Below are 15,261 nucleotides of genomic sequence, written 5' to 3'. Positions count from 1 at the left end.
CTTCTGTCATCAGACAGTAATCAATGGTCGATTGCCGGTTTCCCACTTCCCACGTGATCTGTCCTTCACACTTAGGCCCTGTATTCACGATCACGAGGTTATGTTGCTCGCAAAGGTCTAGCATTGACTTCCCGTTATTGTCGGTATAGCCATCTAAATCTTGTATGTGGGCATTCATGTCACCTAATAGGACAATCTCAGCATCATTCCCGAAACCCTTAATATCAGCGCTTATGCATTCCACTAACTCTTTATTCTTCTCTGTGCAATTTTTTCCGGTCCACAAATACGCAACTCCCAGCCAAGTTTCTTTCCCACTCATTGTACCTGATAACCAAAGATGCTCTTGACATTGTGAATTTACTCTTTTCCATTTGGCTCCTTGATGGACGAGCATTCCGACTCCCCCTCCCTTTCTTTCCGACTTAGTTCTGTTGCACCCTTCCCATACATAATTCTCAATAACTGGTGGCTCTTCTGAGTCTCTAAGGTGCGTTTCTGTAACCGCATACACCCCTATTTGTTCCCTATGTAACTGCTCCTCAATCTCTGCCCACTTTTCCTTTCTTCTGCCGCCCTGCATGTTTATGTAGCCTATTGCATGGCGAGCTCTTGTTCTTGCTTTCCTCCTTTTTCTGTTATCGACCCTGCGTGCACGCCGATGGCCGCGCCACTGGTGGCGGCCTTGCGCAGAACGCATGGGAGAGGAGCGAGCCGCGCGCCGTAGCACGCCGTAGTTTGTTGCATCGCTGATAGTGCTTCTCCGCCTTATTTGTGTTTTCAGAGCAAAATGGGCAACACCCTTCGCATGTGTGGGATGGCCAAAGCTTCCGAAGAATGTCGAAGAAAAATTGTTGCAGGGTGGGGGGCTCAAATACCGGCGAAAACGTGCCGGCGATACGGTTCCAATTATTCCCCGCAAAGCCTCATCAGCAGGAGCAACGGTGGCAATGGATCGTCGCTTCGGCGCGAAATTTCTTGTTCTCATCCTTTCCTTTGTCGCTTCGGTGTTTTTTCTTTTTTATTATTATTTTTACTCGATTGTAGTTAGACGCGTAAGCGACGAAGTTCGTCTGCAGTGCAACATGCGGTTTAAAGGCATTTCGCTTAAGTTCGGAATGCCGTTTGCCGCTTATATTGTTTTCTGCTTCTTTACCGCGTTGGGCTAGCTAGGCAGCACGACTGCACGAGCGCATTGTATTGTATGTTAAAGCTACAGAAGTTTGCAAGAACTGAAATTGTTAGTTTTATGTGGCTCGGTAAATCCTCGCACCAACTGTCACGCACTTCATGTTTTTACATCGATTTTATGCGTGGCTTCGCACATGTTTAAAGGGACCCTGAAACGATTTTGGCGATTTTCTACAAACGTACTGAGTCGTTAGAGTAGGTTCTTCTGATCATTAATTGATGCATCTAAGTGCTCTGCGTAAAGCGCGTAATTTATTATAAGGTTTTAAAAATACACATCGCTGCCGATCGCAGCGCACTGCTCGGCGGAATTTTAAGCCGCCCCTACCCATATGATGCAAATAACCCATATTACGTCACATGGGCGAGCTATCTGATTGGCTGACCAGCGCACGCGGTCGATAATTTTTCCAACTTTATGGTGAACAAATGATGCTCGTAATAGTTGGAATGTTAGTTACTTTGTTTTTGTAAAAAGAAAATAACTTAAAGAGAATACACAAGAATAGTTTTTTAGTACACTTCAGCACTTCCGGCACACAGCAAGTGACGTCTGCTTGTGTTACAACGTACTCCATTTTGACGAGAGCTCCGCGGTCAGAGTCGGTCTCAGTCTTTTCGCGAGCACTATGATTCGACTTTGTTGCCTTGTGGACTGCAAACCTAGCGACCTGCAAACCGCGAGCCCAGTATTAGGGCAAACGCAAGCGCAAGGGGACAGGGTCTGGCCGCTTGACTGTGCCGGGATGAGCCACGAGATGAGCAGAAGGGCAAATGTGAATGGTCTGCACGGTGCAGCCACCTGGTGGCACAGAGCTCAACCATACACAGTAGCAGCAACGAAGTGTATTCTTTGCTGCTGGTGTGTATTTTTCGCAGGAGTGTAATCATCAACACGTTGATTTATAAATGTTTAAAATGCTCTACACTTGGTTAGAGCAATATTAGCGCTTTGTTTGACTGGTTAAGCGCTGCGCCAGCAACTGTCTGGACCGTGCAGACCGATCAGGCTGCTCACGTACGTCTACGCTAAAGTTCCTTCATCAGCTTGAGTTTATGCCTCCAGTCATTTGCCGAAATGACCAGCTTGCCTGTTTTTAGCGGAGTACCGGACATGTTCGGCGCTACGACAGAATGCTCGCAACGCACGCTGCTTCGATAGCTCTCGGTCGACGGCCAAGCGGCTAGCGGAGAGGTCTCGCGCGGGAGGGGGCGTGCTCCTAAACAACCGGAAGTGAGCGATGTGACGTCGCATCGTGACGCTGAACCAGTGAAGGCGGAGCTTAGCGCCGCTTGCTCGGCGAGCGAGTTGAGGAGGAAAAGCATAGCTAGGGAGGAGGGTAACTTCTAATCGCTTGCAGCTCCATTAATACGTAACGCTTCACTTAAATTGTGGTGCGAATGTTCTACTTAAGCTGTACCCTACGCGCCTACAAAATTTGTCCGAACCGTTTCAGGGGCCCTTTAACTGTTGCTAGTTGCTTCATGCATAACTCTTGATTCTTTTAAGCTGTGAGGTTTTCACCCTGCCTCGTTTGTAAAGGGTATGACACCAAGACACCAAGCAAGTGCTTCTTTAACAGCTTTATTCATTTCGCTCGAGGGCATCTTAAATATTCTGGTTTTTTGGGAAATGTGTTTAGAAAATAGGTAGCTCAGGGCGAGAATTGCTAATAGTTCCTGCATATGGTATTTTTGTTACATTTTTCGCTGATCCATTTTTCGCTGAATAGTTCGCGTCACGTTTGGTAAGTCATCACACCTTGATGCTTTCTGATCAGACTTAACACGCCGAGTGATTTGTTTGTTTCACAACGTAGTCGCTTCTTGCAAGTGAGTTTTGTACTCAACTGAATTATTTCTTATTATGCTTACGCCGCATAGGACTAAATCCGGCCTTGCCGCCAGCGCTGGATCTAATTTGACTGGCGCTGCTCTGCCTTTAAATATATCATGTGGCACCTCTCTCTAGTAACATTTAAAAAAAACTACTGCAAAGTTAGTCAGACTATAGCTTTGTACGTTTCCAAGCAGCTCCCTTAGGGAATTTAAAATTGCAAAAACTGCAGCGCGAACGGCAGTTCATCGGCGGTACAGCGCTTACACGCGCTTTTATTAACCTGTGCGTTTGGTGGCTTCGTTGACTATATAGTGTACGCGTTTCTATCAATAAATTCGCAATTATTCTTCTTCAGGCGACTTTCACTACACTTATTCGGCGGCGTCACATGTATTCATCGGCAGAATAATCACAATGGCATATGCAGACATCGCACCGTGCTAATTTGTTATCTAAGTCTGCACTAACGACGGGTGCTTATTACTGAGGTACAGAAGCAGCATTACGGCAAGGGTAGAATTTAAAAAAGAAAACACGGTCGAGACATCGCATTAGTCAACAAAATTTGTCGGCAAGTTTGTCGGCAAGAGCTCCACTTCATGTAAATGGTCTTCATGGCGTTTGTCTGCGGGACGCACCTGGCGCGTATGTGGACCATGTTGCCCCAAACACCGGTAACATCTTGTTCATACCCGCTCCCACAGAGGTCTGCGTCTTCCCTACAGCTGTCACCGCAGAAGAAGCAGTCTGGCGCCCGAATAAAGGACAAATCGCAGCCGCGAACTTCAGTCACCCTTGCTGCAAAGCGTTGTCGTCTGCTACTGCTCCCACGCGTATTGTTGGAAGCGCCCGCTAGGTGGCTATCAGTGGCGCCTCTATAGGCGGTGCACGCGGCCTATATACTGTACACGATCGCGCGCGCCTCGCGCATTTTCTTGTTTACATAGAATTTAGCGGGCGGAAAACGTATCATACGATCGCAGTTTGGTGACGTACTGAACGTTGGTGCCGACCAATCGTGTGTTCCGGGAACGTATGAACTGGTAAAAAGTGAGCGCAACTCTGTTAGGTTATTTTTTGTGTTCTCATTTGTGAACGTTGGCGCCGTGAAAACGCACGTAATGGGAACACATCATCGACATTCTGCTGTATTTATTTACTGGTTACTTGATGTTTGTGGGTGTGGTACAGTGTGTGCTAGCTGTGAACTGTGGCCAGCCTTACTAGATGAGGTCAGTTGGAAAACTCTCATCAAAGGTGGTCCCAACCTGTCACCCATTCTAAGGTGGCGCATGTGTCGACTTGCGACCAGGTCATGTGGAACTGTTCGTGCAGTACATGACGTGGAATGGTTTGCACACGCCTTCAGGAAAGCTCTTTCTGCTGCAGATAATGACACCCACTCTTCGTTAGTGAAAAGGTAATTGAAAAAGAGATGCAGCTCGATGTTACCGAGTGCGTTCAGACCATTCACACTCAACAGAGTCTGAAGACGACTTTGTTGTGCAGTTCTGCTCTCATGATCAAACGCAGATGATAAGCAAATGCATGTGGATGTCGCTGCTCATGGCTCACTTGAAAGAGAAAGGTTTTTTTTTTTTGTAGCTGTGTACCAGGCCAAGCTTGTCGCAGCATCGCGAAAAAAAAAAAACTTTCCTGTAATGGCACTTTTCATGCTGAGCACCGTGCCTAAAATCGTAGCATTTCTTCTTGATACAATCGTGCATACCTTCTTTTTTTTTTCTGTCTTCTTGAGTTTTGCTTGTTCATTTTACATTTCTCAAAGCTTTACAAAGCTTGTTTGCCCAAGCAGAACAAATAAACATGACGAAACTATGATAACATGCGCTGGGGCATTTTAAAACAGCAGTAAATAAAATATTTGCGTTAGTGTCGTCATATTAGCACTTAACTAGTTCTGTGGTTTGTAACGCATGCTACTCTATTTTAATTAGCTAATAAATAAATTTATTAATTGTAGCTAGCTGCACACTATTTATTTATTTGAGCATTGCAGAAGTGGTTATGCGAGCAGTAATTTAAAATGAAAAAAAAAAGAAAAACTGCAAAAGATTCACGCTTCATGTGTTTATGAGCATCTATTCTTTAGGTCACCATAGATACTGTACCTAACACAGAAAGAACAGCGCTTCAAGACTGGACACAAGGGAGGAACCACACATACACTATACTAACAACTGCGTGTTTAATATCTTGCTGAGGCTTTTATACAGAGCACTAAGGCAGTACCAATGAGACCGTGAAAAGAAAGCGCACCTGGGTCAAAAAGAAAAGGAAAAAAGACCTTGCATCCAGCACATTCTTATTACAATGCAGTTCAAGAAAATTGATTTCTTGAAGAGCTCAAGGGACGGGATGCTGACGCAATCAACATTTAAGCGGTCAATCTCAAAAGCCTCTAAGGTTTCCCTGGTGCACTTATCAGGGTGTCTATGCGATGCTTCACTCTGTGATAACGTAGGCTTACGTCCGCACTGCCAACAATGCAAGGCAAAGTTTCCACTGATTGCAAGTTTCTTTACATAGTTGTTATGCTCTCTAAGCCTATCATTGATACAGTGGCCTGAGTGGTTGATCTTCTTCCACATTTCAACGGAACCAAATACACTAACTCTAAATTAATTTTCTTGAAACTGCATTGTAACAAGAATCGCAAGGTCTTTTTTTCTTTCTTCCTTCTTTTTCTTTTGGCTCAGGTGTGCTTTCTTTTCAAGGTCTTGTTGGCACTGGCTTAGTGCTCTGTATAAAAGGCTCAGCATGATAGTAAACACGCAGTTGATAGCGCAGTGTCTGTGTGGTTCCTCCCGTGTGTCCTGTCTTGAAGTGCTATTCTTTCTGTGATAATGAAGGAACTAGCCCGTCGGTCAATCCTTGCAAGCGGTACCTAAGCAGCACTGCTATCAGTCTGCACTTTGTAAACATTAGCCTGGAGAGTGTGTAGCAAATTTCTCCTGCCCTAGAGCAGTGTACAAGGTCGATTCAAATAGGTCGCGAAGCTTCGGGCGAAAAGCAGTTCAGTACAGATAGTCACCGACATCAGCATAGGGGGTTATGGGAGCAGCGATTGAAGCGCGACTATGTTTGGAGGGAACAAACACTGGGTAAGAAAAACGTGTTTTTCAATTCAAGCGAGACACAGTTAGATTCATTCAATGAGAATAAAATTCCTAGTCAATTTTATATATTCGCGACGAGTTAAGAAAATACAAGTTTATTTAATTTTATTATTATTAATAAATGCATTTCTTTTCAGCGCCCATCGCTACAGGGGGCGTTGACGCCACTATCACTCGCAATGCAATGCACGATTTGAAATGGGCAGAAAAGCGCACTCGTAAAGTTCACCTGTTGAAATACGCCCCCCTCACAGTTTGTGCTTTCTTGCTTGTCGAAGTTTGTCTGAAGTTGGTGACGCGGGTAGCTTCATTGCTTCTTCATCTGTTCAGTCAAAAGTAGTGAGGTACGACCGTCAGATAATTGTGTAGTTGTTTTCGTGCGACTACGCTGGCCGACGGGCTTGGCATCTGACAATAGGATCAGCACTCTACACCTAAAGCTTTCGTCGGCCTCCAAAGAAAGTATGTTCTGTGCAGGGATGCGAATCCGGCAACCGTACGGCTGGCCTTTTCCTGCATCGCTTTCCACGCTGAAAGCTCGAAACGCCCATTAAGTCGAATGGCGGGGCATTTGAATATATAGCTCCAAAGGCAGGACAACAAAACAAATTTCGTGCCTTCAAAAACAAACTGACGTCACTTCTGCTTTTAACGGACATGGTGTCACATTATTTTTTCTTCCACCGGAAGTGTTCCCACCACATACAGATGGCGCTAAGTCCCATGAACCGCCGATGGACCGCCATGTTTTGAACGTATGGGCTCCTATGGAAGCTTCGCTACGAGGTATATTTACCTTGCAGTGTAGATGTGCCCTCCTTGAGCGTGAAAGTTGCTGTGCTCGGGGCAGGGTGACACCTTCCTCTTGCAGTACGCACCGTAAATTAATTTCTTAAAACTGGAGGTGTTCGGAAAAGGGTGGGGCGGTTAACGCGAGTTGAATGCTTGCAGCAGCAGACAATGAAGCAGACGACATGCGTAGCAAAAGTCGTGTCAACAGGGCACATCTTGATCGCTGCACCGCCACATTTTGGGTGACAGCCAGGGACCACCTTGCTGCTGTGGTGAGCCCGTGAAGTTTTCCAGCTGCCCCTGTCTAGTAACATTCACTGTGGCAGGCCTATATTTTCGTGGTGCAGATAGCAGTGTGAAGAGATAAGCATTAGCCTAGCAGGTGATGATGATGCCTCCATGCAAATAGGAGTTCTCAGGCACCTGTTTGGCTTGACCTTCAGGGGCAGCCACCATCTTGGAGCACAACTCAGTCATAGACAATGCTGTGAATAGGGCTTCATTCTCTTGTAGCAGTACCGATAGCTAACATTGGAGGGGGGGTAGCTAACATTGCACATAAGGCAGACCTTAGTTTGGCTCTGAGTAGTTTTTACCACCATGTGTGCTGAGGGATGGTGCTCATGTGACACTATTGGACAGCTGTACCTAATTCATTTATTTTTTTTTGGCGATTATGGTGAATTTCAATGGCAGATTTGGAGCAATTCCGGTAGTAGTTTTTTTGCACCTTGCGGAGCATGCCTATTCCGTTAGGAAATTGAGAGTGCCTCCCCTATCCTTCATCGGCGGATTGGGAGCAGCTCCGCCGCTAGAGCCACTCCATGGAGCAGTGCTTTCTACTCCACAAAAATTGACAGAGTTGACCGGAAGTTGCTTGATGTCAGCCCACCCACAGTCAACATACCGCTATGGTCCGTGCACCTGTGAACGCGAATGGGGGTCTTTCGGAAGAAATGAGTAGTGCTTTGCATCGTCAGCTTGTGCTTTTATTGCTTGCGGGAAGAAATGATTCCTCTAGCTCAAGTTCCGAATTGACCAGCGGTGACTGAAGTGGCGAAGCTTGGGAAGCTAGTGTATTCTGGTAAGCTTTCAACATCATGTTTCGGTCGCTGACCAAGGGACCAAAAGTTGCACGTTTCGTTGATGACGTCGTTCGCCAGCATTCAGATGAAGAGGTAACAACAGCTCCTTTTTGGAAGTTCAAATTTTAACAGTCTTTACTTTCGTTGATGAAATGCAGTTCCAAAGGCACTTCAGGCTGTCTTGATGTGTTGCCACAGAACTGATCGCAGGCTCGCTGCATCTCCTATATTTCCGACACACAATCGCGGCGGACGGGAGAAGCAGACTTAAGTGCAGTGTGACTTCCATTAGAGTGCAAGAGGTTAAAAGAAACACAAAACTTCCAAACAACACGCGCATGCGAGTTCAATTCGAAAACGATAAAAAACGCGAGGAATGCGGGGGCGTTTTTGGAAGCGGATGTGGGCTAGCGCCTCCTTCCAATTGCTGGGGCGGGAGTGCCTGTGTTTCAATTGCAGATTTCATTCTGTTGTGCTCCGTCATAGCGGAGTGCTCCAGCACAGAGTTTCTCAGCCGCTCCTAATCTGCCATTGGAATTCATTATTAGTTTAATGCAAAACTGCCAGTACTGCTTTGCTGTGCTTGCAGGGTTGCCATTGCTGGTGCAGAGGAGCATAGCACGTCAGATCCAACTGGTGGAGGTCATTGGCAAAGGCCGTTACGGTGAAGTATGGCGAGGCCGGTGGCGTGGTGAATCGGTTGCAGTGAAAATATTCTCTTCGCGGGATGAGCGGTCATGGTTTCGTGAGGTGGAGATCTACCAAACAGTGATGCTGAGGCACGACAACATCCTTGGCTTCATAGCCGCCGACAACAAAGGTAACATTTATTTTGCTGATTGTGGAGCAAAACTGGCTAGAGAAGCCCTTTTTTCTGGATAGTCCAAACTCTCTTGTGACACTGATTAGTACTTTGCCTGCAATAGTTAGAGAAGCAGTAGAATTGCATTGTTGTGCAAAATCTGAAAGCACACATTAGTGCCTTGTCAAGTTTGAACATGGCATGTTGTAGACAAACTTACTTTTTCTTTAAGATCCTTGTGCATGTGCAGACTGTGATTCTGGTCTGATTTGTGCTGTTTGCGAATGGCACGGGCTAACACTCCCACCCTATAACTTTTAATATAAGTGCACAAATACCAAGAAAAAGTGTGCAGAGACAGCTATAGCTCCGTCGATATAGCATATCATACGAAGGTAGTGGGTTCAACTCTCACACTTCCACTTTCATATCAATTTTTATTTATCAAGAATACAAAACTTCGAGCAAATTTCATGCTCTACATTTCAATTAAAAATAAAAGTAGTCAAAGGGACTGTCTACGATTCAAGAACCTCCTCTTTTGGGGCGTAGTAGAAAGCCTACCATTCGGTATGTCTAAACATGCAGTATTCTAGTTTATCTAATTTGTTTACTTTGCTTCTTGCATTGAAAGAGACCAAGCAGAGCTGACGTGTATTTTACTGCTAACTTTGAAGGGACCGCTTTTCAGTCCTCGCCGTTTCTTTTTGCAAATGAGATTATTGTTCCAAACGAAACATTGGTTGTAAACTCTATGTTTGTCATACACCAGCAAAACATTTTTACAGCTTCTCTGTTTTTGTGTTTTGCCAGAGCAATTTTAGTTCATGAACTGTGCGTGTGCAGTAGTCGTCTTCCAAACGTATGCATGATGCCTGCCTGAATTTCTGAGGACTGCTTGTTTGTCTGCATAGTCTTTAAAATGAGTGATTGGACGATGTGAGGAAGCCTTTCCAATTCTATGGATACGAGCAACAGACCTCCACGCAATTCCTATTTTGCCCTTGAACAACTTTTTAACACTTTAACTGCCGATGATGAAATAACTCGCTATCAGAACGAGCGTCCTCTGGTGCCGATGATGAGTTAACTCGTCGTGAATTTTCAGCATTTTTTCGCATGTGTATGTGCTCAGTTGCTTGTAATTTTTACAAGAAAATAATACACTATGACTTCCAAAATTTTTTTCTGCACGTCTAAACATTTTTTCAGAATTGTCACAGCAGTTAAGGAGTTAATCACTTTTGTCCGTAATTCTTATTCAGATTCCTTGCCGCTGTCAGGAATATGTACCAAAAACTATCAAGTTTCAACAACAAATTCTATCTTCCAGCTCGATAAGCTTTGCCTGCTGGCTTTGAAGAAGCTTTTGCACATTTGTAATATTGTAGAAAGTGATAATTTTCTATAAGATTTCAATATCATAGATAAAAGAAAGATTGGTCCTTTTTGGCAAAGGATATATTTGCTGTTTTCATATTGTTTCCCCTGTATGTTCAAGTAGCTGCTATTTTAGCGTTGAGTGCTTTTAATTTTTAGAAAAAGGCATTCAGTGTTAACTTCTAAAATGTGCTTTTTCTGCTTTCCTGACCTGATGTTAAATGTGTTTGTAGGGCTTTGTTTAATCATTTCATTTGTGTTTTTGTGGCCTATACTTGCTTGCAGTCCTTTTTGTGTCTCAATCACTCCGACTCTTCTACTCTAATGTCTGAAAACAAGAGAGAGACTCAAATTTTGTGTCAGAATATTATTTTATTTACCCAGAACACCTGTGGGTAAATAAAATAATATTCTGACACAAAATTTGAGTCTCTCTCTTGTTTTTATGCAGAGCTGTTGACCCAGTAATGATGGTCTGAAACCTCATGAGCACAACTATAATCCCGTATATACTCGTGTAAGGGACGCACTTGTTTTTCTACAATCTGGGCTGGGTGCAGCCCTTACACGTATCAGGCCGATGACGGCCCGTTAAAGTTTCGTACTGTTCCCGCAACTGTAGCAGTGTGTGAGAGAGGCGAAAAGGATGGAACGCTGCAGTAAATGACCTCAGATGCCAGCCCATCGTCTGACCGGCGCTGACCCGAACAGGGCTTCCTTTTCTAGAGGCGAAATGCCACCGATCTGATTGGAAACACAGCCGAGACGACGTGCCACACAAAGAAATAATGGTGCGATGGTGCCAGCCTGAGCGGTGTCAAAAGGCAGCTAGCGTCATCTAGCTGCAATGGAACTAACTTTGCTTTCCTGTGTGACGTTTCAAATTTTTTAGAGCAAAATTTTGCCGTCCAAAGGGGCGGTGCACACATTAAGTGGTCCCCACCGACAGCAGGCCCGCTACCTCCCTGATCCATTTCGGCTGAAAAGTGGGGGTGCGGCCCTTACCTCTGGTAACAAGTGCAGTGCAGCTGGTTACAACATGGAAGTCGTGTGGTCACACCATGTTTGCAGTGTGTTGTGGGAAGTATAGCAAAGGTTTGAGCATTTTTGCAGTGCAGTTAATATGGGACCAGATGGCAAGTATTGCTGGTGCGCTATGCACATTGTAAATGTGGCATCTCCCAGATAATGGAACCTGGACGCAGTTGTGGCTCATCACAGACTACCACGAAAATGGGTCACTCTTTGACTACCTGATGAGGATTCCAGTGGATACAGCAACAATGTGCAAGATGGCATACTCCATTGCCAATGGCCTGGCACATTTGCACATGGAGATCCTCGGTACCCAAGGTATGTGCAGTATGTTGTCCAAAATGTGAGGCAGTACCAAAAGGGGTCCTGAAACACTTTTTGAGCAAGGTTGCTGATAGGCTTCTGTGAACATGTGAGCCAAAGATTTATTGAACTGCATGCTGCAGAGAATTTAGTTTTGTGTTAAAAGCAGCGAAAAAATTGCTTGCGCTCACTTCTGCAATGTCTTGTAAGCAGCTGGACCTACAAATAACTATTAGCTCATATTGTGATCATGAGTACATTCTCGGTAATACTAGAAGGACTAATTTTGAGGTAAATAAACGAAACATACAGTATAGACCACTTATAGCGTAACCACTTACAGTGCAGGACTGGTTATAATGCAGTCTTTTCTGACTCCCGTTTACCCTCCCATAAAATTCTATGTAATATACACACCGCTTATAGTGCAGCTGCGTAATACAAAATACTGTTTGTAATGCGGCTGCTGGAAAATCTCGCAGACAAAAAAGCGACACAGCCAGCGTGCTTCTCAGCGAGGTGCACCGACCGACAAAGGCAATGCAGAGGAGGGGACGCGGAAGGGGGAAAAAAAATGCATTCTGCGGGGTTGTCTAGGTGACGGCCTTTGTGAAGGAGAAACATTCGCTCCGAACATGCGCACATTGAGCCTTTTCGATTATCAGTCCCTGGCAGTCCTGGAGCGCTTGGGACTGCTGTCCCATGTTCGATTTTCTTGAACAACTTTGGAAGCTCCACCCACCAGTCTGAGATCTGTCAGAATCGTGTTTGTTTTTCATGAACCGGAAGTCGCAGACTGTCCGCAGACTCTCGGTGCTGTCAGCAGATTTTGCTCACATGGCTGTCTTAAAAAGATGAGTGGCATTTGACACTGTGTTGTGACAGATGCCATGTGCTTGTGTGTACTTTGCATGTTCCAGGCGTCAAATACTGTGCGCTGAGCTATCGCTTCTGTTACATTGGCGCTTTGTGTGCCATCATGCAAGATTTTCACGAGTGGTCTGATTGTTGCAGCTTTAGTCTTCTTGTTTCTTAAGAGAGGAGCACAGCAATCAGGCACACATGCTTGCTTTTCTTGATGTGTTTTGCAAAATCTGTCATGCTCATTGCTATATGCATAGTAAACAGGTAGACTTGGCTTTTCAGAGTGAAACTGGTGTGCAAGGAAGCATATCCTATTGGATGTGGCTATTTCATGTTGGTCGCTGGCATAGTACATAATCGGAGCTTTGCCGATTTTTGCTGTTGGTTTTGGACGTGCAGGATTAGTAGACGGTATACACATGCTCTGTCCTAGACACGTGTTGGGTCTTTAGAGTTAGTCTCGCCAGCTTTGAGGATATCGGCAGGTGCTTTCTGCGTGGACAGCAATGTGGCGCAACCATGATTTTGCTTATGTCCGTGTGGGAATTCCGCTTAAATTTCACAGGCGATGAGCCAGCTTAAATACAGCGGTTAAGGGGCATGACGTGCGAGAGTGCGACGTGAACTGCGCTTTGCAAACACGTTCTATGCGGTCAGGCTACGATTACACTATGCAAGCTTTATGGTTGTGTCTATGGCCTCTGAGACGGCACCATTTCGGAGGCCACACAACTGAAATCGCTGGGTACGGTGCTATGGACGAGTAGCTAAGAGCAGAGAATGGCAGCCAGGAGAGTGACTTCTGGTCACGATGCTTTCAAAGGGAACCTCGGACAGTCCCTGACACATGGAGGAAGGAAAATCTAAGCAGGGGCCCTGATGTCACGCTTTGTGAAGCTAAGTGATGACTCCGCCATTGTGTCGGGCCATATTGTCCTCTCTTGTTTACACTTCTCGTCTTCGGCCCGTAACCACAGGCACAACCGTGCCGGGCTGCGTGTAAGTTTGTAACCGTGGAAACTTTTGCACAGCCCTACGTGGTTGCGCGCCACAGCGATCTGACCAACAGTCCAACTGCGGTGTATTCTATCACAATACAACCTATAACAAGCCCATTTGCAGTTCATGAGAACAAACACGTGTGCTGGTCATGGCTTCATTGGAATCGTTTAGCTTTATTAAACACGTTTCGGGCGGCCACTCACAGCGTAGGTGTGACGAGCCACAGCGTGTGGAAGAACATTCCGGCAGAGGAAAACGTCATTATGTGTTTAAATATACAGACTGTGGCCTGAGGTAGTGTATTGTTCTCACGGTAAGTGAAGCTTCATGGAAATAAAACAAGTAAAATGCATATGCATGTGGCTAGTGTGTTCACCGGGCCTACGTAAGTACGTATGTACCATCAGCCGTTTGACGTGCACGCAAGCGTGCATTCTTCTGTCGAGCCTTGTTCACTGTTGCACCACATCCGCCAACCTTCACTTCGCTGTGCCCCTCGATCACACAGATAAGATTACTGCACTAAAAGGGGTTCGTCCTTTTATTACTCACAGCAGCCCCTTCTTTCCCATTCTTCCACATGGCTGTTTTACGTGCCACAATTGCATCGTCTACTGCCAAAAGCAGGAATACTGCACAGCTGTCACTTATGTGCAAGGTGTTTATCGTACATACATCTGAATTGTAGCCATTTCAGTCTGTGTTCACACTTTAGCATGAATCCACCGAAGATGGAAAATGTATCCGTAATGCGTCTTTCATCTGTGGCATGGTACAGGATGTACTGCATCGTATGCGCGCTTGTTTCATGCTTTTTACTTTAAGTCCCACCTGGCCACAACGCATGGGAGAGCACGGTGTAGAAAACACAGTGGAACAAAACATGGAAATTAATGCAATCCTGGTACGGTACTAAACCAACGGAGCAACACGTGAGTGCACCATAACAAAGCCACTATTGAGGCCCAAGAACATGGCCACTATGGCGAAAGAAAAAAAAGGAAAAAGAAAATGCCATGTGGTTTCCTCCACACTTTTCTCCTAGCGCATGGAGGTCTTTTCCTTCCTCGATACCCCGACAGCTGGATCACGTCACTATGATGTGCTCTTCTGTCAGGGCTAGTCAGACCAGAAGTTGCAGATGGTTTGTGAACAGTCCGGGACTGTTTAATCGAAGAGGCCTATTGTTGCTCTTCACTTAGTGTGCTGAGAGTAAATACAGTTGCCAGCAGTTAATTTTTGGACGCAGATGGGGGTCGCAAAAGTTTTGTGACGGTCCCGTAGGTGCATATTGCACTTGCAACCTTGACTCCGCGACACAGTCACTGTTTCACAAATTTAGTTCCAAGAGTTCATTGTTTCCACACGCAAGCACCCTCCATTCCTTCCAGCACATACAAAATTGTTACACGTGTTGTGGTAGTTGCCAGCTGATCGCCCATGAACCCAAATTCTGCTTCACATGTGCTGCTGTCAGCATAACCCGTGCGCATGATCCTATGCCTGATCTGTATGTAATCTTCTGTGATTATGAACATATCAAGGGCGAGCTTCCTGCGACGGCATGTTGCCCAACAACTTGCCGGTTAGGCTTAACCAGCACGCCTCATCGAGAGTCGGCCACTGAAAATTAGTTGGCGACTTACCCTTCTAATTTTTCTTTCTTTTTTTCTGTGTAACTTCGCCTGATTCATGCAGAGTCTGTGGCCCCGTTGGGGCGTCTGGGTCAGCAGGCGTTTGGCGAGTTGCGTCACCACATACTCGAGCACACGAGGGTTGGCCCCTCCAGTCTTTAACCGTGCATGGCTTTGCTGAGTCTGGAGAAAAGAG

The 15,261-nt window shown here is 45.6% G+C and overlaps 1 protein-coding gene across 6 annotated transcripts in view; it reads left to right on the top strand.

Annotated features, from left to right (window-relative positions):
• The window catches only part of babo (TGF-beta receptor type-1 babo), a 157,449-nt gene that overhangs the window by 78,961 nt on the left and 63,227 nt on the right, over nucleotides 1–15,261 (top strand). For all 6 annotated transcript variants that reach the window (XR_011511216.1, XR_011511215.1, XM_070531396.1 and 3 more), the window contains 2 exons: nucleotides 8,635–8,865; nucleotides 11,413–11,580. Coding sequence is in view for 4 of the 6 variants with exons in the window: in XM_070531396.1 (XP_070387497.1) it covers nucleotides 8,635–8,865; nucleotides 11,413–11,580 (399 nt within the window). In the remaining 2 variants the exon portion in view is untranslated. The remainder of the gene's footprint in view (nucleotides 1–8,634; nucleotides 8,866–11,412; nucleotides 11,581–15,261) is intronic.

The sequence above is a fragment of the Dermacentor albipictus genome, chromosome 1 (genome assembly GCF_038994185.2).
Source record: "Dermacentor albipictus isolate Rhodes 1998 colony chromosome 1, USDA_Dalb.pri_finalv2, whole genome shotgun sequence".
Taxonomy (NCBI): Eukaryota; Metazoa; Arthropoda; class Arachnida; order Ixodida; family Ixodidae; genus Dermacentor; species Dermacentor albipictus.
The sequence above is the reverse complement of the archived record's forward strand: the minus strand, read 5'-3'. Positions and strand labels throughout refer to the sequence as shown.